Source organism: Simochromis diagramma, unplaced genomic scaffold (assembly GCF_900408965.1).
Source record: "Simochromis diagramma unplaced genomic scaffold, fSimDia1.1 OVJJ01000602.1, whole genome shotgun sequence".
In the NCBI taxonomy this organism is placed as follows: Eukaryota; Metazoa; Chordata; class Actinopteri; order Cichliformes; family Cichlidae; genus Simochromis; species Simochromis diagramma.
Window position 1 is genome coordinate 1212676 of NW_024387040.1, and position 26186 is coordinate 1238861.

Sequence of the window (26186 nt, forward strand, 5' to 3'; positions counted from 1 at the left end):
GAGAAGAGCACACTTTGTAAGTATATTTGCTTTACTTTGACAAGTAATCATGCCAATAATTATTATAGGTTGTAAGTTTTTTGTTATCTTTTATCTTGATTTCATTTTAACTTTGCTTTTCATTCAGTTAGTTTCAGCTAGTTCCCAAAGTAGGTTTGATGGTTTCAGTTCAGTTTTTATTGTTTGGAAAATGTTTAGTTTTAATCTTTTGAAGTATTATTGTTTTTAGAAAATATACACTACAGGAAGGATTTAGAAAAAAATCAGTGTAGATATTATGACATACAGACATTCAGAGTCCCAGTAAACCTGTCCATCAATGGCTCATTTTATTATTTTCCAAGTTCATTTCAGGTCGTTTTATTTATTTCAAAAATCTATTATTGTTTTTTTAATTAACTAAAGCGTTTTTCACATATAGTTTAAGTATTTCGGTTGTTTTAATTCTGCTAACAGGCAGCACGGTGGCACGGTGGTTAGCACTGTTGCCGCACAGCAAGAAGGTCCTGAGTTCAATTCCAACATCAGGCCGGGGTCTTTCTGTGTGGAGTTTACATGTTCTCCCCGAGTTTGCGTGGGTTCCCTCCGGGTACTCCGGCTTCCTCCCACCGTCCAAAGACATGCAGCTTGTGGGGATAGATTAATTGGATAATCCAAATTGTCACTAGGTATGAATGTGAGTGCGAATGGTTGTCCCTGTGTGTTGGCCCTGCGACAGACTGGCGACCTGTCCAGGGTGTACCCTGCCTCTCGCCCTATGACAGCTGGGATAGGCTCCAGTGCCCCCCGCGACCCTGAAAAGGATAAGCGGAAGCGAATGGATGGATGGATAATTCTGATAACTTCAAATTGCTTACAAACTCTGCCCTACAACCCAAAACAGTAAAGGAGTTAAAAGTTGAATTTGATCCCGCTTTTATTTTGAAAACCCCCACCTCAAGTGCCGACGTACTTTGCGCAAGCTTTACGCGGATGGAGTGAAAATAATTGACAATAAACACATATCGTATGCCCCCGAAAAAGTGAAGGCGTCTTGTGCAGGAGTCGAAGCTTTCACATCATCAATGATTCATTTCAATCCGGAAGGTGTCGTTTGAAGCTTTGTAGTCGCTGACAGCTGTTTCGACCCGGGGGGGAAAATGGAGCATATCCGAACGCCAAAGGTAGCTAACGTTTCTTGCTAATTGCAAATGGATGGGATACAGTCGGCAGCTGGGCCTTGTCTGTTTGCGATTTTGTTGGAAGGCTCGAGTCAGGCTCCGTTTTCTGGCCATCAGTGTTCAGAGTGAATTTGTGTGAATCGACGTTATAGCGTAACGGCTAGCAGGTGTCGCCAACGACTCCAAATGTCAGCAGACGTGGCGAGCATCAATGAGTCGTTTGTTTTTCCCGTTCATCAGGAAGATCGGCTTCCTCTATCTAATTTTACTACTTGCACGCTCTGCTATTTATTGCGACAGATATCCACTGTCAGTACAGCCACTGAATTCAGTATGATTGAAGAAGCAAGGAAAAGCCGGGCCATATCCAGCACAGACTCGCAGGGCTGACTTGGACTGTACGTCAAATTGGGCGATCGCAGTTTTATCATAAGCGTAAAACGCCAAAACAGTGAGCTCACTGCCTGGGCTAAATCACTCTCAATAGACCAGATTTAAAGGAAAGCAACCAGCTGAAAAAGGCAAGACTCGAGGAGTGCTGCAGTACGAGTTTAGCCCTGCCAGGCCTGTACTGCTAGAAAATATACTGCTGTGTGTGTGTACAGCAGTATATGCAAGAGCTGATCCTTTTAACCCTTAAATCATTGATCCTTTCAAATCTGATCTACAGCCACTCAAAAACAACCAACAACAGCCAACAGTCCTAGTACATACTTCATAATCTTCATAATTCCTTTTAGTCTGCCATATGGTGGCTCGGTGTGCTTAATTTTATCTAACGTCTCTGTTTTTGATCATATTAGGAAGCAGTATCACACGATTCTTGAGGTTCAATGACAATTGTGCTATTTGTCAGTGGGAAAAAAAAAGAAATGCTGAGATCTGGCATGTAGACAGACGGGGAACACCCATGCAGAATGGGTGTTCCCCATTTTTCTCCACACCTCTCAGTGGTTTGTCTGGTTTAAAAGTCGGAGGAGATTATTATTTGCTGTTATAGTGTTTAAAACGAACAAAGAAAACAAGCTGCTTGTTGTAGCAATCAGGGTAGTTTAAGTTGCATAGGCATGTAACAGGATGAAACACAAATCCGAACATTAACTTCCCTATAAGATGGTATGAGGTCTCTGTCCTCCCTCTGTCTTCCCTTTCTCTCTAACCTGCTCTCAAGCACACGCATGTGGGCACACACACAAAAACAACTGACTTCCTGTATGTTCCAAGAAGCTGACTTATGACAGAGCGACCCGCAGGAACCAGCGACCCGCAGGTTGCTGAGCGACCGAGAGAGGTTTGATCCTCATATCTCAGCGAACGGAAACAAAGTGGAGGATGTCTGAGTCAACCGGAAACAGCTAATGTGATGAATCATGGATTCGGACAGCTAGTGCTAACAGCACTGCACAGTCCAAAAATCAGTGACTTTCCAAATGTACTTTGGCTATAGAGTGAAGGTGACAGGAGCTTTTATTTTGATATGTCTTGCCTCTGTGATGCAGAAGGCAATAAAATAGATGCAACAGTGCAGAGCAAAGTCCAATGGTGATATTATTTGTTTGTTTTATATTGTTGTAACATCAGTCTCATAAAGATCTTTAAAAAGATTGTGCTGTATAAAACTGGTTTTATTCATTTATTTATTTTTTCTAGGATGTAAACCAGAAGCACATTAAAGTTTTTTTTTTAAAACCTGTTATAGCTATTAGACCTAAGCCTTCTTCCTGTGTGAAAACTCGTGACTTGAGTAAATATATTACTCATTATATCTGCTATTCTGTTTGGGCGTTTGTGGTATTAGTGCAATCAGTTGCTACACTTTCACTGTTGCAGCTACTGAGTATAAATTTTTGAGAAGGAAGTCAAAACAAAATGAACTGTGTTTGACTTTAAGCTAGATAAGTCTGTTTAATTAAGAGGCAGGTGGTTTGTTTATTAAGGCAGTGGCAGCAAATGTCACTTGTGACTGCACTTATTAAAATTAAACTGGCAGCTGATAGTGAGGACCAGGTGGCCAGGATTAATTGGTGTGCTAGCCAGAACTGGTGCCAGTAATTTTTCTGTCAGGTGTCAACCCTGCTCGCAAGATGCCATCTCTTGTAGTCTCAGTGTATCCAGCAAGAGAAGCGAAGGGTGCTCCTGATTATTTAGATATTACCACTATGTGCATCTGTTTTTGCAGGTGGAGCAGGTGCGGCTGTTGGATCGCTTCAGCAACAAATCCGTTCATGGCACTCTGTACCTCACAGCCACGCATCTCATCTTTGTGGAGAGCAACTCTAACAACTCGGCCTCTGCTGGACAGGAGGTCTGGGTGAGTAGTTTTGTGCCAACTATGCTGCCCATTAATGCAGGTTTCACAGTGCTTGCATATGGATGTCACCTCTGCGAATACACTGTTGTGCAGAGGCATAACTGGAGGATAGCAAGTGCTCACAGAACTTTTACCTCCTGTTGCCAGTTTTCTATAAATTGATGGTGCAGTTTCACGCAAACCAAGTGTGCTCTTTAGACAATTTGGGCCTGTTTTTAGTCTACTAATGAATATTTATTACCCTGCAAATGTTTTTAATACACTTCTGTTACAGCTCCTAGCCTTTGTGCAGGTTTGTTCTGTGTGTGTGGTTTAAAACCCCCCTTTTCTAGGTTTTGTGTTTAGGTGTATGATTCTTGCTGGGGTTCAAATCCTGAACGAGGCCCCAATTGTTATAACCTGTATGTGTGTGACATAATAATAAATTAGGTGAGTCGAAGTCAGTATCAGCAGTGTAAAGTGGTGCATGGATGAGCTGGCAAGTGTATGAGACCTGGTGTGCAAGGAAAAAGCAAGTTAAGATAACCCAACGAAAGAACCAAACGAGGATGCAGAGGCATGAAGACAGCACAGGCACCATCACAGGACTGGAGTAAAGCACCAACAGGAGTGGAGACCGGCAAGACCTAGAGAGGTAGGGTCTTAAATAGCATCTCCTGAATCTCCACCCAGGCAACTCATGGAACCCAAAAACCACACATATGCAGAGCAAACCCGCATGAAGGCCTGGGGCCATAACAACTCCATCACTGAAGGAACCGGTGCAGTGCAATATTGCCATTGGCTGGTGGCAAAGCGATTCCTGTAGATGCCAAGACCTGGGTGGCATATGTTTTGAGCTCTCAAATCAAAACCAGAGGAATATATGCAAATGAAGGGCAAAACATACAGAAACTGGAAGTTCTGCCACATAAAGAACCATTAATGTGACCACTACAGGGAAGCCTGCAACCAGACAGTTTGTTTGCATGCGATTTGGGAAGGAGAGAAAGATTATGAAAGTTAATGTGTGGTAAGAGGAAGAGATAGAGTTTCAAAATGTGCACACGTAGTATTTGTCTGTGTGTGTTTTTCTTCCTGCCGAAAGAGGATCGCTGTCAGTGCACTGTAAGAACTAGGTTAGTAACATCTAGCAGCAGCATTCTGGTTTGCTGATGGACTTATTTGTGCTGCAGTAGCGGCAAAGTGGTGGTGTTGGGTTATGCGAGAATTATGGGCGCGTGTTGCAATGAGCCTAGAGCAGGCGCTGAAGACAAGAGGCTATTTAATATTGAGAAATTAGCTGCAACCGTTTAGAGCTCAGGATTTCAACACATGACTTGCAAGATTTTATTTCCCATATTGAGTTGTGATTTGTCAGAATGACTTCATAGCATCAACTAGCCCTGTTTAGTTGGTTTTACATTGTACAATTGGCATATACATACTTGCTGGAATGGTATTACTTCTGAGTGTGCACAATAGTGTTGCACTGTATGAATCCTGTTTTGTTTTGTTTTTTTTAAGCACTAAGTATTTAGTGACTGGCCTACATGCCTTGTGCAGCAGAACCTGGGCCGTGACCTCTTTCCCACCATCCTTCCTGTTTTATGTGCATTACTTCCCTATGTGTGTCTGGCTCAGCGCTGTGTGTGCTGTAGAGTAATTTCAAAGTAACCGTTTGTGGTGTTTGTGTGTATCATAAAATATTAAACAGCATGTGAGTTACTGCCTTTCTCAACAGCTGGTGAGATCAGCAATTAGCCTGTGTGTGTATGTGCACATGCGTGTGTGTCCCACTAGTCATTATCAATGCTGATCCATGTGCATCTTTATGATTTCTCTTGGTTGTGATACTCAAAATGCACTCATGAATATGGTGATGTGTGGCATCTGACTCTCTTGCCCTCTATACTTCTGGCTGATATTAAAATAATTCATGACTGAGCTGAGCTTTTTATAGCACTCTTCTGTTTAAATGCATGCTCTTGAACCCGATTCCCCCCCCCCCCCCCCCAACTAGATCCCTTTAATATTCCAAATCTTATCTGTTCTTCATTGTTTTCATTTTTCATATTGCAGATAACACTCTCACTGTCCACTCGTGTTCAGGTGTTCATTAATGCAAATGTCTAGCCAGCTAATCACAAGGCAGCAGCTCAGTGCATTTTGGCATGTAGGATTGTCAAGGTGGGCTGCTGAAGTTCAGAATGAGGAAGAAAAGTGATTTAACTGACAATGAATGTGGTTGATGTTGCCAGATGGACCGGTCTGAGTATTTCAGAAACTGCTGATCTACTGGGATTTCTCCTCAAAGCCATCTCTAGGGTTTACAGAAAATGGTCAGAAAAAGAGAAAATATCCAGTGAGTAGCAGTTTTCTGGGAGAAAATGCTTTGTTGATGCCAGAGATCCCAGAGGAATGGCCAGGCTGCTTTGAGCTGATAGGAAGGCAACAGTAGCTCAAATAACCGCTTGTTACAACCAAGCCGTGCATCTCTGAATGCACAACATGCGACTTTAAAGCCACGGCAGCAGAAGACCACACTGGGTACTACTCCTGTCATCTAAGAACAAATAACTGAAGCTACAATTCACACAAGGCCACCAAAATTGTACAACAGAAGACTGAAAAATGTTGGCAGATTTGATGAGTCTGCAGCATTCAGAGGGTAGAGTCAGAATTTGATGGAAATGACATGAAAGCATGAATCCATCCTGCCTTTTATCAGTACTTAGGCTGGTGGTGTAATATTGTAAGGGATATTTCTTGGCACTTTGGTCCCTTTAATACCAACTGATCTTCATTTAAACTTTGCAAGTCTTTAGTAGTTCATTGAGCCTCTTTAAATATGAAACTATTCTCTAAACTGAGGTTCCTAAAGAGTAAGGCTTTAATTTTGACATACGTGTTTTTTAAAGTGTGCATATACAATGAGTCCTAGAGTTGAAGAAAAACATTTGTATAACACACACAAAATATATTAGTATATGTTAGGGGTGCAACGATACTCGTATCGATATTGAACCGTTCGATACAGTGCTTTCGGTTCGGTACGCATATGTATCGAACAATACAAAATTTGTAATTTATTTTATCAACTTTCCTTCTGACATGCTGTCTGTGTTGAGCGCTCAGTGAATCTGCGTTCGACCACTCCGCCTAGGCTGCACTGTCGAGCGCAGATCCACTGAACGTTCAACACAGACAGCATTGTCAGAAGGAAGAGCGCAGGGCAAGCTAGTGAGACAGAAGTTAAGCTCTCCTTGCAACATGGCAAATTGAACCTCCCCCACCCTCATTCAGATCTGGCGTTTGGAATTATTTTGGTTTTGATGTGACGTATGACCCTGAAGGTAAGCGCGTCATGGACTAAAGTAAAACAGTATGTTGGATGTGCCACGCAATGCTCAATTACATGGGTGGGAACTAGTGTGTTAGCGCAGTTAGCTCGTTAACGTGTTGGCCGTCCAGCCCCACGCAGGGGTGGCTCATTAACGGAGATTTGCCGTGTTGTGGTGTTAACGTCATTTCAACGAGATTAACGCTGACAGCACTAGTGGGAACACAACGAATATGACTGCACATTTACGCCGACATCATCCTAGTGCAAAGACAAGTGGAAGCAGACAAAAACAACAAGCATGCATGCTACAAACTTTACCCGAGTCATTTAGACAGCCGTTAGCACATGATTCTCCTTATGGGGACCTGATATGTTTAATATTGTGGCGAGCTCAGACAAGGAGGAGACGGAGGTGTCGTTTGGTCTTGCTTCCCGTGAGCTAGCCAGGAAGCACAGCCGTTTATTGACATCTGCAGAAGAACACTGCCGCTAGCTAACTGGGGCCCGTTCTTCGTACGTCGCTTACTACATCCAAGATCAAATGACACATCCAAGACCAAACCATCGCGCTAACCGTGAGCTCGCTAATCCGGTTCCCCGAACACACCTGCTGTTGACGATCAGTACAGCTGGATGAAGTAATGTGAGATCACTGGGTGTCGTAAAAGGGGCTACGCATCGATAGTAGAAACATTGATCGGCAACCCTCTGATTGGTCGGCGAAAATGTCGAAGGAGCGCGCTCGGTATTTTTCGGCAGCAGAGCAAGAACTCCTGAGTGAGGGATTTCAGGAGTTTCAGAGTTCAATCAGAACGCAAGGGAACACTGCAAAGGCTGCAAAAGCAAGGAGAGAGGGCTGGCAGAAAGTTGCTGACAAATTAAACTCGTAAGTAATTTAATAATAACAATAATAATGGAGTGGATTGATATAGCGCTTTTCAAGGCACCCAAAGCGCTTTACAATGCCACTATTCAGTCACTCTCACATTCACACACTGGTGGAGGCAGCTACAGTTGTAGCTACAGCTGCCCTGGGGCAGACTGACAGAAGCCAGGCTGCCATATCGCGCCATCGGCCCCTCTGGCCAACACCAGTAGGCGGTAGGGTAAATTTATTATATTACACTATATTATCCAATATTATATTACATTATATTTTATTATGTTATATTATATCCCCTTTCACATTAGAGCCACAACAGGACCCACTAGAACATGGGAACAAGTAAAAGTGAAATATAGGAATATTCTACAGAATGGTAATATTTATCACTTATATTGCTTTTCGTCTCTTGGAAAGAGACCCTGAAATAATCTGTTTGTTTGTTCATAACAGCAACCAAGAAAAGGGCAGAGCACAAAAAGACAGGTGGTGGTCCTGCACCCCCTCGTCAACAAGTTGGTTAAGTGAATAATACCCTCACGGGAAAATCGATATCTCTCAATGAGCACACTGTCTATCCCGCAATATACGCTGGATTCTGAAAACTCTCCTTATCAATCTTGCACCTCCCGCAATGGGCTGCTCGCGTAAACGGACAGGACATGGCTGCGACAGGCTTCCCAAATCCACCTTCGCTTTTATAGCCGTGGTCTCTCATCTTGATTACACGAAGTAATTTGCAATTACTACTCTGAAATATGAATTACATCTGTAATAATCACATACATGTAATAGAATGTTAATAGTACATTTCCCTTTTTTAGGAAATGACCTGTATGTATCTGTGTGAAATCAATAAATGGATCAAGTGCTGCATTATCTTTAGTTACATTGATAATATTTATTTATGGTGAAACAGTGGTGGAATATCGCTGTTGCTTTCGTATACATGAAGCGGACATACCTGCGTGGCCGCGATCTAATCCTGTTTACATAAAGTAAACCTGCTCCCGAGCAGGTTTATGCTTACGGCTCTGTTGCTATGGCAGCAAGTCCCGGATGAGCTTCGGGGAACCGAACGATCCAAGATCACGCGAAATCGTCAACAATCAAATCCAGCTAACTTACTTAGCGAGGTACGAAGAACGGGCCCCTGCTCAGCGCGGCAACCGCACAGCAACAACAACAACACACAGGGCGCCCTCTGACCCCGGAAGGACACACCGTCGCAGCGAGAGGGCGTCACCCGTCACTATGGCAACATAAACAAAACATAACTGTACAAACAGAACCCCGAACAGCCCTGACCCGCTACATAGCCCCCACCTAAGGGGTCGGTCGTCCCCGACGACCCCATTACCCCACACAAAGTCCTGCAAATGTCCAGGTGCCTTCTTTTGGCGCACCGGCCGGTCACGACCGGCGGGGGAAAAGTCACTCGGGTCAGAACATGGGGTGCCACCATCATCCCACTTCTGACACCAATGTGGCGAGCTCAGACAACGAGGAGACGGAGGTGTCGTTTGGTCTTGCTTCCCGTGAGCTAGCCAGGGAGCACAGCCGTTTATTGACATCTGCAGAAGAACACTGCCGCTAGCTAACTGCTCAGCGCGGCAACCGCACAGCAACAACACCACACAGGGCGCCCTCTGACCCCGGAAGGACACACCGTCGCAGCGAGAGGGCGTCACCCGTCACTATGGCAACATAAACAAAACATAACTGTACAAACAGAACCCCGAACAGCCCTGACCCGCTACAATATGTTGCTGAGAATATAGCCCAGAAGAAGCGTATAGTATAGCTTTTATTTTGGAAAGAGCCATTTCTCTGTAATAAACTCTCTTTTCCAAAGATGAGTGATTCCTCAATCAGATACAGGTGTTACCGCGCCAGATCCGCGGCCCCGAACTGTAGTAAGGAAACATCTGGCAGTTACTTGAAGGTTCCGTAACTGACTCGTAGCCGGCAACAGCTTACTATACAGGTCAACTCCGCTAGCAAAAAGATCGAAGGAGGCTTAGGAAACTGCTTCACCGAACTTTATTTCTTCTCTAAGGCACGAACACCGCGTACAGTGGGCTGAAACAGTTTACTCACAGCGAGCATCGCCGACACAACTCTGGCTGTCGAGGGAGTTATTATATTCCTTTTATTTATTTTCTTTTCGTCTCTTCTGTAGCTAACCGTTACTTTTTCCCCTTCTCCGCTCTCTCTCTTCACACACACACCAAGCAGTCCCGCTACACACATCCCGAATACATTTCCCATCAGGCTTCATCCTTAAAGGGCCATGCCTGTAACACAGGGCTTGCAAAATCGCTAGCCCGATGTCCCGGGGCTAGCGATTTTTCCAGTCGGGCTACCAAAATCTATCTCTGCCCTGCCCGTTGGGCTATTGTAGGAAGGAAAAATATATGTCAATGCTTTTGCATTCTTTCGGAAATGTAGCTGGGTAATTATGTCATTGGCATCGGTGAGCCACTGTCAATATGTGACATATTGAAATCGCGTTTGAATTTGCGCTTGTTTTTTGCTTTCACTTTGCAAATTTCCAGGTGCCTTCTTTTGGCGCACCGCCCGGTCACGACCGGCGGGGGAAAAGTCACTCGGGTCAGAACATGGGGTGCCACCATCATCCCACTTCTGACACCAATGTGGCGAGCTCAGACAACGAGGAGACGGGGGTGTCGTTTGGTCTTGCTTCCCGTGAGCTAGCCAGGGAGCACAGCCGTTTATTGACATCTGCAGAAGAACACTGCCGCTAGCTAACTGCTCAGCGAGGCAACCGCACAGCAACAACAACACACAGGGCGCCCTCTGACCCCGGAAGGACACGCCGTCGCAGCGAGAGGGTGTCACCCGTCACTATGGCAACATAAACAAAACATAACTGTACAAACAGAACCCCGAACAGCCCTGACCCGCTACAATATGCTGCTGAGAATATAGCCCAGAAGAAGCGTATAGTATAGCTTTTATTTTGGAAAGAGACATTTCTCTGTAATAAACTCTCTTTTCCAAAGATGAGTGATTCCTCAATCAGATACAGGGCTTGCAAAATCGCTATCCCCAGGATGTCAGGCTAGCGATTTTGCAACCCCAGTCGGGCTACCAAAATCTATCTCTGCCTGCCCGTCGGGCTATTGTAGGAAGGAAAAATATATGTCAATGCTTTTGCATTCTTTTGGAAATGTAGCTGGGTAATTATGTCATTGGCATCGGTGAGCCACTGTCAATATGTGACATATTGAAATCGCGTTTGAATTTGCGCTTGTTTTTTGCTTTCACTTTGCAATCGCATGAACTGTGTATAGAGAGCGACAGCACTGATTGGTGAGTGATGATAATTTGCGCACCAATTCCTCTGACATCGTCTTATCAATCGTTAGCTTACTATGCAAACATGACAAGTGAAATCTCCCGCAGCAAGCTTAAACATGTGAGAGGTTGATCGGGCAGAGAATCTCTGACCGTTATGTGTGTGTGTGTGTGTGTGTGTGTGTGTGTGTGTGTAAAAGCAGCAGGATATATATTTTAGTTCTGCTGAGCCAAATAAGACAGGTCAGGGTGAAGAAGTGACAGCCAAAGAAAAGCTTACCACAAAACGGAAAAGTTATGACAAATCAGACTATAAGGCAAAAAGAAAGTGCAGCTTTATGGTTTCATGGACAAAAGAATTTCTGTGGCTGCAATATGACGAGCTATATAACCGGGGCTGCACATAAGTGGTCCGCAGGTGCGCATTCGCTGTCAAAAAAAAAACAAAACGCCCACAAGATATGAAGTTGCAACGCGTGTTTGCCTACATAAGATTTTCTGGAGGAGGACAGACATTTGTTTAAAACTCTTAAAGATGTCGAAGAAGCTCCTTTAAGCAATTACTTTGGTGTTCCTCCACCTCCAAAGAAATGTCAGAAGGAGTCCGAACCACAAAAGAAGCGCGTATTCTCGGAAAAGTGGTTGCAGGAGGTGAGCTGGCTTCAAACAAATGATGAACGCACAGAGATGTGGTGCAGAATGTGCCATGAAAATCCCACTCTAGCGGACAAAAACAGTGCTTTTTATATGGACGCAAATGCGCGCTGCAACTTCTTATCTGGTGCGCTTCTTTTATTTTGACAGCGAATGCGCACATGCGGACCACTTATGTGCACCCGTGTGCAAATAACATAATGTTCTGCCGGGTGTGTTGTTGGTTTTCTCTCGATTTCTGAGTCGACAAGCGCCTTTGTTACTGGGACCAGTCATTTTAAGAAATGCCCCCATTAGAACCCATGAGAAATGCAAGAAATGCATTATTGCTCAGTCTGCAATATCTTTCCCAGAACAAACACCAATTGCAAATAACATACTAAAAATAAACCTGAAAAATCTGTTTAGAACAGTGTACTATGTTGCAAAGAGTGAACTACCACTGGCAAAATTGAGCAGTCTTTGCAAACTTCAAAAAGCAAATGTCCTAGATCTTGGTTCCACTTGTCTCTTACCCGTGACTTCAGCGGAAATTTCAAATTCAGGATCTGACACAGACTGATTCATGTCCTACACAGTTCTTACAAGTTCATAGAACTTTCTGTTCAATTAGAACCAAGTATTTGAGTTGATGATTGTAATTTTTATACAGTGTTGTAATTTGTTTTTCAACAATTTTTTGATTAATGTTTTGTTTCCTTTACAATATTATACTTTAATGTATAATATTGTAAAGGAAACAAAACAGGAAACAAAACATCAATCAAAAAATTGCTCTCTTTTTTTATTCGGGTTACTTACATTTATTTTGGGCTACCAAAAACTGAAGAGTCCCTGCCCGAAGGGCTACCAGGGATTTTGAAATTTTGAGAGCCCTGAGATATATTTATTTTTTTAATTACTTTTGTTTCAGCAACATTAAATTTAAAAACTGTACTTTTGAGTTAAAATATATATTTATAATTTTAATAAATGACAAATTAAAAAGGCATGAACATTTTTTTTGTATCGAAAAAATATCGAACCGTGACACCAAAGTATCGAACCGAACCGTGAATTTTGTGTATCGTTGCACCCCTAGTATATGTGTATGTTTTGTAAAATATAAAAACAGCACCAGGCTTTATTAACAATACGCTAATGTCATTGTTGGATAGTGTACTTTGTTTAAATTAGTGTATATCGACCCAGCCACTGTAAATCACCAGCCTCTCTTTTCACGTCTTCTTTTTGCCTCCTCTTTCCTTGTCTGCAGATTTTGCACCATCATATAGCCTCTGTGGAGAAGCTGTCCCTGACCACCTCCGGCTGTCCACTGGTAATTCAGTGTCGCAACTTCAGGGTGGTTCATTTTGTTATACAGAGAGAAAGAGACTGCCACGACGTCTACAGCTCACTGCTTCGTCTTCTACGGCCAGGTCAGCTTCGCGTTCTATTCGCTTTGGGCATTTCTCCTATCCACTTAATGCCTAAACAGAGATACATTGACATATTAAATAGTGCTTTCTCATCTGTCTGTGTTTAATGGGTTTCTCTCTGTTTTTCTTCTCTGCGCAGTATGCTATGAAGAGCTTTATGCTTTCTCCTACAACCCCAAACAAAATGACCAGCAGCGAGAGGAAGGATGGCAGCTCATCGACTTGGGGGCGGAGTTTGAGAGGATGGGCGTCCCCTGTGACCAATGGCAGCTCACTGATGTGAACAGGGACTACAAGGTAGGTAGTAAAATCCAACAAAGTCCTCTGCCCACTATAAACTGTATTTATTTAAAGATTCTAAACATTGGTACCATCACTGTGATAGTAGTAGTATTTGTGATAGTATTGATATATTATTTACTATAAGTTGACTTATAGTATTTCTGTGTATTGGTCATTGCATGTCTGCATTATGGCTTTAAAAGTGCCAGAAGAACATACTCAGAAAGGGATGTAACTCCAAACTCAAACCACACAGCTGCAAGAGTTAATGTGGAGGCTGAATGTATTTCATCTGAACTGTTATAATAGCAAATACCCAAATGTTTCCTTTAGGAATAATCCAATTACCGTAAGATCAGGAGCCAAGCAGCCAACGGCTCACAGGCACAGATATAATATCAAAAATACGTAATTGTGAAAATAAGTTATTTTAAGAAATAAGTGGGCCCCTAAAAGAGGTAAACTGAACAGATCTCTACTCAGAAATCATTTAAAAATTAATATCATAATTCAACAAACTCACTGGCCCAAATCAGAGACAGCTCGACCTCTGTAGCGACTGAGTAAACACAAAAGAGGAAACCACTGGGACAATAACTGAATTTATTTAAATGGATAAAAAACATTCCCGCCATGTGGTCACAGCAGATGGCAAAGTCCATTAGGCTGGCCTCTGCACTTAAACCAGCTCCACCTTCAGCTTCCTCTGTTGCTTAAACAGGGATAGGCTGGAGCAGCAGATGAAAACAGAAAAAAAGAATTACTGCAGCTTGTACAAGTCACTGACAAAATCATGTAAACCTAAAATGTGCAACATTGTTTAGTCTTTAGCTTAGTGTCATAATGTATTAAAACAAATTATGTTTTAATACGAATAATTAAACTAATTGATTGTCAAATAACTTAATTGCAAACGAAGTTAATGTGAAAATGAGGTGGGCGTATGAAAGCTTACTCTGTATCTGATTTAAACAGATGAATATTACCAGAGTATTTCAGTTGTGTGGTTGTGGACAGCACCGTCACAGTGGTACAGTCTGGATTCAGCTGGCATTCAAGTGATATCACACAGGCTGTCATTATTTGGGTTTAATGACAGCCTGTTAACATTATATCCAGGGGTGCACATAAGGGGTCCGCAGGTGCGCATTAGCTGTCAAAATAAAAGACGCGCACCAGATAAGAAGTTGCAACGCGCGTTTGCGTCCATAAGATTTTCTTGAGGAGGACAGACATAAGTTTAGAACTCTAAAAGCTGTCGAAGAAGCAAGCTCCTTTAAGCAATTACTTTGGTGTTCCTCCACCTCCAAAGAAATGTCAGAAGGAGTCCGAACCGCAAAAGAAGCGCGTGTTCTCGGAAAAGTGGTTGCAGGAGGTGAGCTGGCTTCAAACAAATGATGAACGCACAGAGATGTGGTGCAGAATATGCCGTGAAAATCCCACTCTAGCGGACAAAAACAGTGCTTTTTATATGGACGCGAACTCTCGTTGCAACTTCTTATCTGGTGCTCGTCTTTTATTTTGACAGCGAATGCGCACCTGCGGACCACTTATGTGCACCCCTGATTATATCACAGAAACCAGTTCGACGTTACCACATCTTAAACACTGTGCGCTGTGGTCCAGAAGAGGGTGCTGGAGCTTCACTGTTAGTTAGCTCCAGCCTTAGTGTGATGGACTACAGAGTCTTTGAGTCAAAAGTAAGAATTTGTCTGTAAAGAAGAAGAGCAGATCCCTGCTCACAGGCAGACTGTATATCATGTGCCTTTATAGATTGTAACATAGTAGCACGAGGCATTCACAAGGTACTGCTGTCTGAACATGGACATTAGTACATTTTTAATTCTTATTTTAGTTAATGGATTTTGTTTGTGACTTTTTTCAGGTGTGTGAGACATATCCACGGGACCTCTATGTTCCTGTCACCGCCAGTAAGCCTATCATTGTGGGGAGCTCCAAGTTCAGAAGCAAAGGACGCTTTCCTGTCCTCACTTATTTCTACCAAGAGAAGAAGGTACATTAAAACTGTGATCATTTACATACGCCAATATTTGTCTTTGGTCCAGTTTCTTTATTTAGCTCTCCTTGGTTAGCAAGTTATTGAGTAGTTATTGAGCAAAATCAAAGTCCAAATCTTAATATTCCTAAGGCAGTACAAGCAAAATGGAAATGGGATTGCTTAAATTGAAAATAGGGTCAACTCTCTCGGTTATATCGAAGTGCAAATATCATGGGAATGAACCAGTGGGATTATATATTAACACGTGCAAAGTTGAGTTGCTTGGCCAAAGGTGGATTTACAGCAAAGCTCATAAAATGTCTAACACGGAAAGGATTTGTACTCCGCTTAACAAATTTGCATGACATCTGCTCATTAGATTTTTTTTTTTTTTTTTGGTTTGTTTGTGTATGGATGGAAATTTTGACCTTTCGCTGGCATTAGAAGAAACATCACCACATTACAGAAACGATTAGTAACCAAGGGTCTGTGAAATTTGATGGAATAGCTGCACTTTTTTTTTCTTTCTTTAATTTTCTCAAACAAAACGTCAGCATCGCTGATGAACAAACCTTGCTTCCAAAGCAAGCGAGGGAAAGAACTCCCACACCCAAATGTGCAGCATATTTTGAATTGTGATTTTCAGGTTAAACAACATTTAGATGGGATGAGAAGTTAATGACCTAACATTCTTGGGAATCTTCTTGTGTCAACTAGAAACACCTGACTTTTAGGGAAACAATGTAACTACTCAATGGCATTAACATCTAAGTAGTTACATTTATGGTGTTAGGTTAACCAAAAAAGTTTATGAGACTCATGTAGTTGTTCCATTATAGCCAACCATTAGAAGGAAGTAGCACAGGCTCAGGTGTCCTGGTTTTAAGGTTATATTTAGATTTTTTTTTAATAACTTCTCGTTTTTACCAATGTACTCTCTTTACCCTGACAGGCAGCAGTGTGTCGTTGTAGTCAGCCTCTCTCTGGGTTCAGTGCACGATGCCTCGAGGATGAGAGCATGCTGCAGGCCATCAGCAAAGCCAATCACAACAGCCGATTTCTTTATGTCATGGATACCAGGCCGAAGGTAAGGTGGTGACGGCCAGGCAGTTTCTCAGAATAGCAAGCGTTGTTCATTAACTTTTAAAAATTTCTTGTATGTGTAAATGGGTTCAGCACTAAATGAATGTACTTTTGAAAACAGAGTTCAGAGCTCAAATGTGTTGTGTTTTGTTTTTTTTTTTTTTTTCCTGTCCTGCAGCTGAACGCGCTCGCTAACAGAGCAGCAGGTAAAGGCTACGAGAATGAGGACAACTACTCCAACATCCGCTTCCAGTTTGTTGGCATTGAAAACATCCACGTGATGCGGAGCAGCCTGCAGAAGTTGCTAGAAGGTTAAACATCTGCTACAGACAGGATTTTAAAAAAAGAAAGAAAAGATGTTTACAAAAAGGCTTTTTTTTTTTTTTTAATGAATGTCGGTCAGTGCACAGTTAATCTTAAATTCCTTTGATCTCTTAGTGACTGGGACTCGGTCACTTTCCATGAGTGACTACCTGGTGGGACTAGAGAGTAGTGGCTGGCTTCGGCATATCAAGGCGATAGTAGATGCTGCTGTCTTTCTCACCAGGGTAAATGTTTTCTGGTTATACTTCTTTAACTGTATTCTGGTGGAAGCTGATAAAAAAAGTCATTGTTGTTTTAAAAACCATATTTCTGTGCCATCTGTCTGTTCTCTTAATCCCAGGCGGTGACAGTTGAAGGAGCCAGTGTTTTGGTTCACTGCTCAGATGGATGGGACAGAACCGCCCAGGTCTGCGCCCTAGGGGCGCTGCTCATGGACCCTTACTATCGTACTATTAAAGGCTTTATGGTACCAGCCACAGACGCGTGATGTTGAACATGCAGATACTCAGATGCTCCATGTTCTCTACTCTTCACTCTTTGTTTTTCTTCTAGGTACTGATAGAGAAAGACTGGATCTCTTTCGGTCACAAGTTTGCAGACAGGTGAGGTTTCAACTGGAAAATGTGAAGCACTGCATTTGCTCCAGTTCACAGTCGCAAGTTCATATTATTCTATACGTGGATTGTATGCTCTCAGGTGTGACCAACTGGACGGGGATCCAAAAGAAGTGTCTCCTATTTTCACTCAATTCCTCGAGTGCGTCTGGCAGCTGACTGAGCAGTTCCCACAGGTGAGTGGGAGAGTGCGAGCTACGTGAGATTTATATTTATTTCTATGGCTTTTTTGCTTTTATTTATCCACACCTCTCCGTTTAGGCGTTTGAGTTCAGCGAGTGGTTCCTGCTGCAGATCCACGAACATGTTCACTCCTGTCAATATGGAAACTTCCTTGGTAACAATCAGAGGCAGAGAGAAGAGTTGCAGTAAGTCAAAAACAAAGATTTATGTAACTGTTGACAGTTGAAATACTTTCTAATGTCAACTGTGAAATCTATCAGTCTGTCAAGACAATCTCTTTAAAAGATCTGTGCGTCAAGAAAGCCACACCTGGATTTGTTGTCACTGAGTTTGCAGATAACCAGAAGTGATAAAAGACATATAATGTGTAATCCTTCTTTTTAGTAGAAGACAAATAGATTAATTACTATATTGTGAGCTTCTGTATGTGTGTGTGTGAACCAACCATTGGACTATGTCGATATGCTCCCATGTGTCTAACTGCTGTTCTGGGTTGCAGACTAAGAGAGCGGACTCACTCCCTGTGGGCATTTCTAATGAGTGAAAAACGAAACCACCTGAATCCGTTCTACAGCCCTGCGTACTCCGAAGCACATCCTGTGCTCGAGCCCTCCACCCTGCCTTATCATTTCAAGTCAGTACAGCTTGCTCCCCTTTTGGTTGCTGCTTATATCTAGAAGTAAACCCTAAAGGATCTTATCTACATGTGTAACATTGTGATCACCAGGTTCTGGAGGAGTATGTACCATCAGTTTGACCGATCCATGCACCCTCGTCAGTCTATCCTGAAAACCATTTTGACTCTGAAGGAGAACAGTCGTAAGGCAGAGAGCACGCTGCAAGCACTGGAATCTGTGAGCACATTATTGCATATTGTCATATTCCTAAGTTTTAAGCTTGATCTTAATTTTGAGTATTTAAATGACTGCATGAGTATTTTTAATATAGTATTTAGTATTTACAGTATAGTATTTGTATTTGAGTATTTAGATGCACTTTATATTTGGGATATGTTGTTTTATATACTTAACTGTCGTATCATTCAGAGGCTGCAGCAGCTTGGTGTAGTCCCGGTTGCAACATCCGACCCCCCCGCACCTCCTCCCACAAGAGATCAGCTCTCCAACTCCCACAGCCTCCCGCCACGTCCCGACTCCCTCATTCTGGGAGCGCCCATCAACCACAAAGAAGTGCAGCGTCACGAGGAAGAGGATGAGCAGGAGGAGGTGGGTGAGGAGGCCACTGAGAGCACAGATACAGAGCGGACAGTAGAGGGCAGCAGTGGCACCGAGAGCAGGAAGCAGAGTTATGGAGAACTGGAAGGGACGTATAACAGTGATCTGGTCAAAGAAGAGCCAGCTGTTGTCAGCCTGGAGTTTGGTGTAGCACGTATGACCTGCTAAAACCAAAAAAACAGGGATTGTGAGAGACTGAGGGACATGAGCAACTAAGTAAGAGAGCATACTGAAACTGTGTGTGTGTGTGTGTGTGTGTCTGTGTGGGTGTGTGAGAGAGAGTGGGAAGCTGTTGCTCTGTGTGGATTATGTGCCGATTTACGCATTGGTCCTGAATGGGCTGAATGGATGAAGTTGTGTGTCTGTATAGTCTAAAATCTCTATGGAAAGCCTCATTATTATGTCATATACTGCACTTACAGTGGGGAAAAAAAAGCTTGTTTTCTTTTTTTTTATTAATGAATGTTGAAAAAGCACTATAAAAAATTAATGAATCGGGTAAGAAAAATAAATGAATCAAAAAACAAAGAAAAAAATGTCGTGTCTTGTAATTTGTACAGTCACGTTGTGCATTTTTGAAATACATGGCCTTGATATTCTTCACACGAAAATGCAGAAAATCCCAGTTTTGGCTCATGAAATGTTTCATTTCATCCAAAGGCTGAAATCCAGCCTAATCTGATCATGTTGGTGAGCTGACATTCCTCTGGTCTGAGCGATTTAAAAAATAAATAAAATCAGTGTAGAGAAAAAAACATTTGTTTGAAAGTGTTTGCTGACAGAATAGACAGTTTGTTGACGTCATTTCCAAGGAAATGCACATCAGGTTATGTCGTTGGCAACACCAGAAGGTTTCAGAGGGATTTTTCATTATGACCTACCTACAGAGTAAATTTAACACGGACGTATATGTCACCTGTGCATTTCCGCCTTAACTAGACTGCTATAATTTGTTGCTCTTCTTGGTGCTTCTGCACTTTGGTTGGGAAACAGATGATGAATCATGTGTGGGGCAAATACCAACCTTGAATTTGAGTATGTTTACATAAATACAGGAAGAACTCTAGGACAATGAAGCCTCTTTAATCCTATTTCTCTTCTCGCATCAATCGGGTGATCTTTCTTACTAATGCTTGCTGATGCTGATTCCCAAATCCTACTGGTTGTATCTGCCATGTCAGTGACTTATTATTTATGACAGCTGACCTTGATTAAAGGTCACCGGCACATAAAAAACACCGCGTGCATGCAAGGTTAAGTTCTGTGGGTTTGGATAGCTAAATACTGTTAAATTCCCTAACTGTGATCTTTCTGCTTGAGAGGTTTTGAAGCTCAACAAAAACCATGACATAGCATAAGTAAAAAGAACTTCCTGCATCTGGCAAGTTTAGTTTCTGTGATGAATCTAAATAAAATGATGTGGAATTATTTATTTATTCATCAGAAAAAATGTCCTTGGGGCTGGATGTTGTTCGACTTTGATTTGTTTTGGGTTAGATTCACTGGAGTTGTGGCAATTCAGCACAATTTTTTTAGGCTCAGCTTGTTTTGCCATGAGTCATTACGATTTTTTTTTTTTTTTTTTTTTTCAAGAACATATTCTATATTAGTTCCTGAATAATCATTATTGGAGCTCAGAAAGGATTTGATCTTGGATTAGATTTAGCATACAAGCAAATGCCCAACCCAATCAGTTTGCTGCACAAGAGCAAGATGTAAAACTTGGTTTAAATGAAGTTACACAGAGTTCATGTGTGTATTTGTCTGCCCTGCAAGCTCTTTTCATCCTGCTGTGTTACATCCAGCCAGCTTGCTTCTAAATTCTTTATGGAATTCAGACTAGTAGCTTTTGCAGTGAACTTGTTCCTTCTTAAACGCCACTCAGTCCACAGCCCTCCGATGCCGTGGGACTAAATGTAGCAATAAATTGAGGTCTGTGTTTACTTTCAGAAGCCAATTAGACAAAGTGAGCACTGGCCCTTAGACAAATCAGTGTCTATGAGCAAATAAAGTCATTATTCAGCTGTAACAACTTGGACTAGAGAGAGGCTGGCAGTGCAACGTGATGTGATGTGTAAACCCACTGTGCCACTTTACTCTAAAGCTCCATAATATATGAACTGAAAGAAGAAAGGGCACAATAACTGATGTGTAAAGTGCCTCTATATGAAGATAACTAAACACAAAGGGGACTTAATCTTCTACTTTAATTCTCTCTTTTCTTGTGTTCTTAATTTTTGCTCACATTTTCTAACTGATTATTCAAAAAGACCTTAAAGGTGACCAGTTATTTCCATGAATCGCCACTGATGACTTGAATGTGTAAAAGAAGGACCTTGTTTATGGTTTAAACAAGTAAAAAGTGCAACAACAACAAAAACCACCCCACTGCATTAGAGCGTCAGAGCTTTTATATGACTCAGTCCCTTTTTGGAATGTGGATAAACAGTAAATCATGTTAATCCACAATTAGCTCTAAGTTTTCTATCTCCCGTGTTATAATGGTCTTCCTGTAGCCTACTTATGCATATTACCTTACATTAAACATTGAGAAGTCTCTTCCAGAGACAAGCTGCCGAGGGCTCTCCCAGGGCTCTGAATCATTCAGATGAGTAGCTTATTGCACGCCATTCTGGTAGAACACTTTACTGGACAAGGAGGAAATGCTGTACTTACAATCAGGGCCAAATAGTCTACATATCGGCAGAGCATATGCTATATACATGAGCGCACATGTATGCATGTTGTATGTGCATTTTTTGTTTTTTGGTCTGTGTGGAAAATTGGTTTGTGCCATTGCCCTGTATATAACATGTGACTAAAATCTCTGATGATTGTATTACTGTTAGGACATGAATCTATTTTTATGTATCAGGCTGACACACAAGTGCAGTGTTTCGAACAAGGCAGTGGCAGCCCAGAATATAGCAACGGCATTTGTAAATTGACTACAGCACTTGGCTATTTATGCCCTTGTGTAATTTGTTACAGCCATTCTCTGTCATATGACACAGCTTCTATGGCCTTTTTCAGTTTTCCAATATAGCCACTGTACATTTCTGTGTAATTATTTTGATGAATGCATTTGAAATAGGCATGTTTTACAGTGGGCTGTGGTGGTGCCACACAGCTCTTAGCCGGACAGTGTTATTTACATGGGGGTTGGACAGATACTGATGTCTCCCAGAAAGTTTTTACATTTCATTTTTAATCATTTTTATCATGTTTATCATGTTTTTGTCATAATTTGTAGAGTGTAGAAGTACACTCCAGACCAGGGGTGTCAAACATAAGGCCCCGGGGGACAGAATCGGCCCAGCAAAGACTTCAGTCTGGCCTACTAGATGACTTTGGAAAATGTGAAAGGGAACAGAAATTTTGGACTTTTAATTGTATTTTCACAATTTTTAAAGCTTTTCTGATTGATAAAGACCTCCCATATGGCTACACTGAAGTAATTAAGTTATAGATTTCTGTAGTTTTCTTTTGCACTGATAGATTGCTTTCTGGTGAAATAGAGGTTATTTTTTATATATATAAGATATCTCTGGGATTACATTTGCACACTGGCAGGAAGGGCAGTTTCACTGGTGCAGCCAACAAAAGATCAAAATAAGCTGTATGTAGCCTGCGATGTAAAAAGAGTTTGACATCCCTGCTCTAGATAGTCGTTTCTGGTAAGTTTTATTTCGGGTCAAACTGAATGAAATAAGGGAATGTGGTATTTGAGTGTTAAGATAAAGTTGGATAGTGGTATGTAGTATTTAACCTCCTAAGACCCAAACTCCTTCATGGCATGCATTTTTAATTTCTCTTTGCTAATTGGGCTGATTGGGACCTGATGAATGTAAAAACAAAGAATTAACAGATTTTTTTCTTTTATCTGATTTTTGTTTATGAGAAAAATGAGGTCCTCATAAGAGGGCATTCGTTTTTAATTTCGATAGAACAGGCAGTATAATGTCCTCATAAGTGGTAATCAGGCCCTTGTAGAGCAAAAATTAGTATTTTGGTCCAGACAACCCAAAATGTGATGTGGACACCAGGTCCTAGGAGCATAAGAATCAATTCATTTAGCATTTATATGATGCACCTCCATTTCTATGAGTTTGTGCAAAGTTGCTACTGGTTGTATGTGGTGGCCAGAGGTATAACCAGGCTTTAGCCTCAGCCTCTGACAGTAGGACAGCATAAATTATAACGGTAATGAAAATCCCCTCCAGATCTGTCATCTCAGCAAGCCACGGCAACTAGAGGCCCAGAATAAATGAGTCTAAATGAAAAAAAGGAACATTTTTACTCCAAACAGTCGAATAACTTGCCTCAAAAAAGTAATTAATGTACAAACATTTTGACCCTGACATATTCAGAAAAATTGATAATTACTGCATGATTGCATTGCAGGGAACATGTATAACTTTTATATACTTTGGGTTGCTTTCTCTGTGTGATAAAGACAAGTTTTCAGAAACACTTTGGTTTTGCAGTGTTTTGAGTGTAAAAGTGTCTGAGCACTCTGGGTTTAGGCAGCTTAATAACATTTAGTACTGCTCCCTGTTGATTACCAAAGTAACAAAAGAGCACAAGCAGTAATCCTTGGGGGTTTAATTTTCATTAACACATAAACAGGAACATGTGTGTATGCACACACACAGACACACACTGTAGCTTAGTTTAATCCAGAGCTGGAAGACCCCCTGTGCTGACACAATCTAACCGATAGAACCCCTAATAATGATGATAAAGACTATGTGGTGTGTATGTGTTCCTGTGCCAGGCAGCTAACCACTGATGTATGATCAGCCCGATCAGCCACACCTGTGTCTTGTGTGTGTTACTAGTCTTTGTTAAACCTCTTGCTTGGATCCTGTTGTGCTGTTTTCACAGATGTGGTACTTGAAAGGAAAATGGGTAGATTGCTGATTGTATTGTTCTCACATTTGAAAAGATTCCCGTAGTTACTGATATGTACTACGTCTGACTGACAGCTAAAACTATTGTGGTTTGTTATGTGAACCTACAGTCATGACCACATCAGAGCTACTTCTTTGTTGGTGTCCTCTATGATCCGCAGATAATAAAACTCTTGTGAGATTACTGATAAGATACGTGACTTATTATTATTCAAGTGAGGCAAAGTTCAGACACTCTGTGGGGATATTCTGGTTTCTTTTTCTCCTATATGTGAAACTGAAGCAGGAATCCCATAGATGACTTTCTAAAATAATAAAAGGTGTTAAAGCAGGAGCCTAAAATAGCATAATGTGTTTTAATGTAATGACCTTTTGCATTCTTTTTATATTGGTCACATACCAAGATTAAAAGTCTTAATATGTGACCGATTTAAAAAGACTGACGTGGACTGAACGAAGATGATGTCATGACTGTGACACATGACTGTGACACTATCAGACAGTTCAAGATGGATAATAAGGATACACGCTCTAATTAATTAGGTTATTTACACCCTGATGTGAAGACACTGAAACTCTTTACAAAATTTAAAGCACTCTTTAGCTTTGTTGACAGATATGCATTTCCTTGAAATGATTTACATCTTTTTCACAACTTCTGCCTGGTAAAGGGTGTACACACAATGCAAGTTTCACATAACAACACACAGTCTGTTTTTCTTTTCTTAGCAAGACAAATTAGGCATTTGAAAAAAAAAGTATTTGCATCCTGAGGCTCTTTCCTCACAGAGGAATGAAAAAAAAAGACATTCAGCTGCTACTTGTGGGCACTGTGCAGTGGAAGCACACTGACGTAAAAGAGGAACCATATTAACAGACAAAACAGTGAGAGACATGAGAGAGAGAAAATGTCCTCCAACTGTCCCACTTAATGCTGAGCTTCGCTCAGGGGGCTGAAATGGGAACCCTTTATAGAGAGGGTGGGGGCACGGAGTAGGAGGGATAATAGGGTGTGGGCTTCTTGTATTGCATGTGTGAATCTGCCTTAGCCAGTACAAGTGAACTGAAAAGAATAATTAGGTTGCAAGGAGAGCACATGTTGCATTATCCAAGCACCAAACTAACCAAACCAGTTCAATATCCACAAAAGCCTCTGGACAAAAGTTCTTTTACACTTACATACAAGCCCCATGCTTTTACAAATGGCCTCATATATATGTGAGTGTGTGGGTGTGTATTGCTTTCCTATGTCCTCCATTTAAATGCAGTTATACAAACTGCTCGATAAGCCCGATATGGTCTAATGGTCTCCATTGTGGAATATAGTAACATTGTCGTAATGTGTGCATTTGCTTCAATAATTTACTGATGTTTAAAGCACTGTAATAATGTACACTGCCACTCTAAGAGCTAAGCAAAATCCTTTGTCTCATCATGCGATAACTGAGCTCCCTCATCAGTCTCCACTCATCAATCCACCTGCCATCTGCTGCTTAGACTCAGCTTCAAGTCCACGCAGCAGCCAGCTGACCTGCTAGCACTGCTGTAGGGCATTCTGCTTGAACATCTGATGTACCTGAAAGCATGCATAGTGGGTGACTGACTGGCAAGTAGACAGGCTGGCTGGCTGACTCTTGGGGACATATTATCTTTCTTATTGGTGGGGGGGAGCATAGGGATGATATGCTTCGACGCTTCACTCTGGGGAAGCCCTCAAAAAGTGTTTGTGTGGGTGGGAGCATGTCTCTAGATTTGTGGTTGTGTGTATTGGGCTCATGAATGCAGACATTGTTTGATAGCAGTGGGATGGAAGAGGAGAGCCTGTGCTCACAGTCACTGTGGAGGAGGAGGAGAGAAAAGGAGAAGGGGAGGGAAGGGAAGGAAGATTTGTAAGTGGGTCGGGATAACAGGGAGATTCATGGGGGGTTGGGAGCACCCCCAGTGGATTGCACTCAGAAAAAAGGAGAACTGGGTGGATCTACGGTAAATGGTGATTATGTAATTTGTTCAGATATACAAACTGATTGCCATTCTCCAAAATCAAACAAACAAACTGAGATGTGGAATAAAAATGATTTCACTCTTTATTATTATAATTTTTTTTATTTTAATGTATAATACCCTAATTCATTCACAATTTTACTTATTAGCACAAATGCATTTTGATAATAAAACTGGAACACTTATGCACTTTGTAAAGACACGACAACAATGAACAAAAGTCAGCAAGTTGATCCGCTGCCACAAGGTTTCCTTCTAGTTTGTGAACAGTTAATTGTTCTACATGCCTGCAGAAACTCTGCTGGTTGCCAAGGTATGCTCTAAAACTATAACTAATGTGAAAAGAAAGAGTGTACTGTGGGCTGCATAATTGGTGACACAAAACCACAAACACAAGGAAACTGAGGATGACGTGATGACAGTTATATGTGGCATCACAGGGCTCAGACACCTGGCCCTGTGTGTCCATATGGAAGAGGC

At 41.8% G+C, this 26186-nt stretch overlaps 1 protein-coding gene across 1 annotated transcript; it reads left to right on the forward strand.

Moving 5' to 3' along the window:
- The first annotated feature begins 964 nt into the window (after positions 1-964).
- mtmr6 (myotubularin related protein 6) lies at positions 965-19218 on the forward strand. The gene is made up of 15 exons (XM_040043773.1): positions 965-1163; positions 3340-3471; positions 12910-13072; positions 13212-13369; positions 15240-15368; positions 16306-16440; positions 16615-16747; positions 16875-16984; positions 17101-17226; positions 17313-17362; positions 17457-17550; positions 17636-17742; positions 18057-18191; positions 18285-18411; positions 18604-19218. Exons 1-15 carry the CDS (start codon positions 1140-1142, stop codon positions 18958-18960), a joined length of 1980 nt encoding a protein of 659 aa, XP_039899707.1. The 5' UTR covers positions 965-1139; the 3' UTR covers positions 18961-19218.
- The last annotated feature ends 6968 nt before the right edge of the window (positions 19219-26186 follow it).

Excerpts from the sequence above, each read along its gene's own strand:
- mtmr6 (XM_040043773.1), top strand. The coding sequence starts at position 1,140 with ATGGAGCATATCCGAACGCCAAAG. Across the intron at positions 16,441-16,614 it reads TCATGGATACCAGGCCGAAG|CTGAACGCGCTCGCTAACAG; the intron begins GTAAGGTGGTGA and ends CCTGTCCTGCAG. Across the intron at positions 17,363-17,456 it reads GGTCACAAGTTTGCAGACAG|GTGTGACCAACTGGACGGGG; the intron begins GTGAGGTTTCAA and ends GTATGCTCTCAG.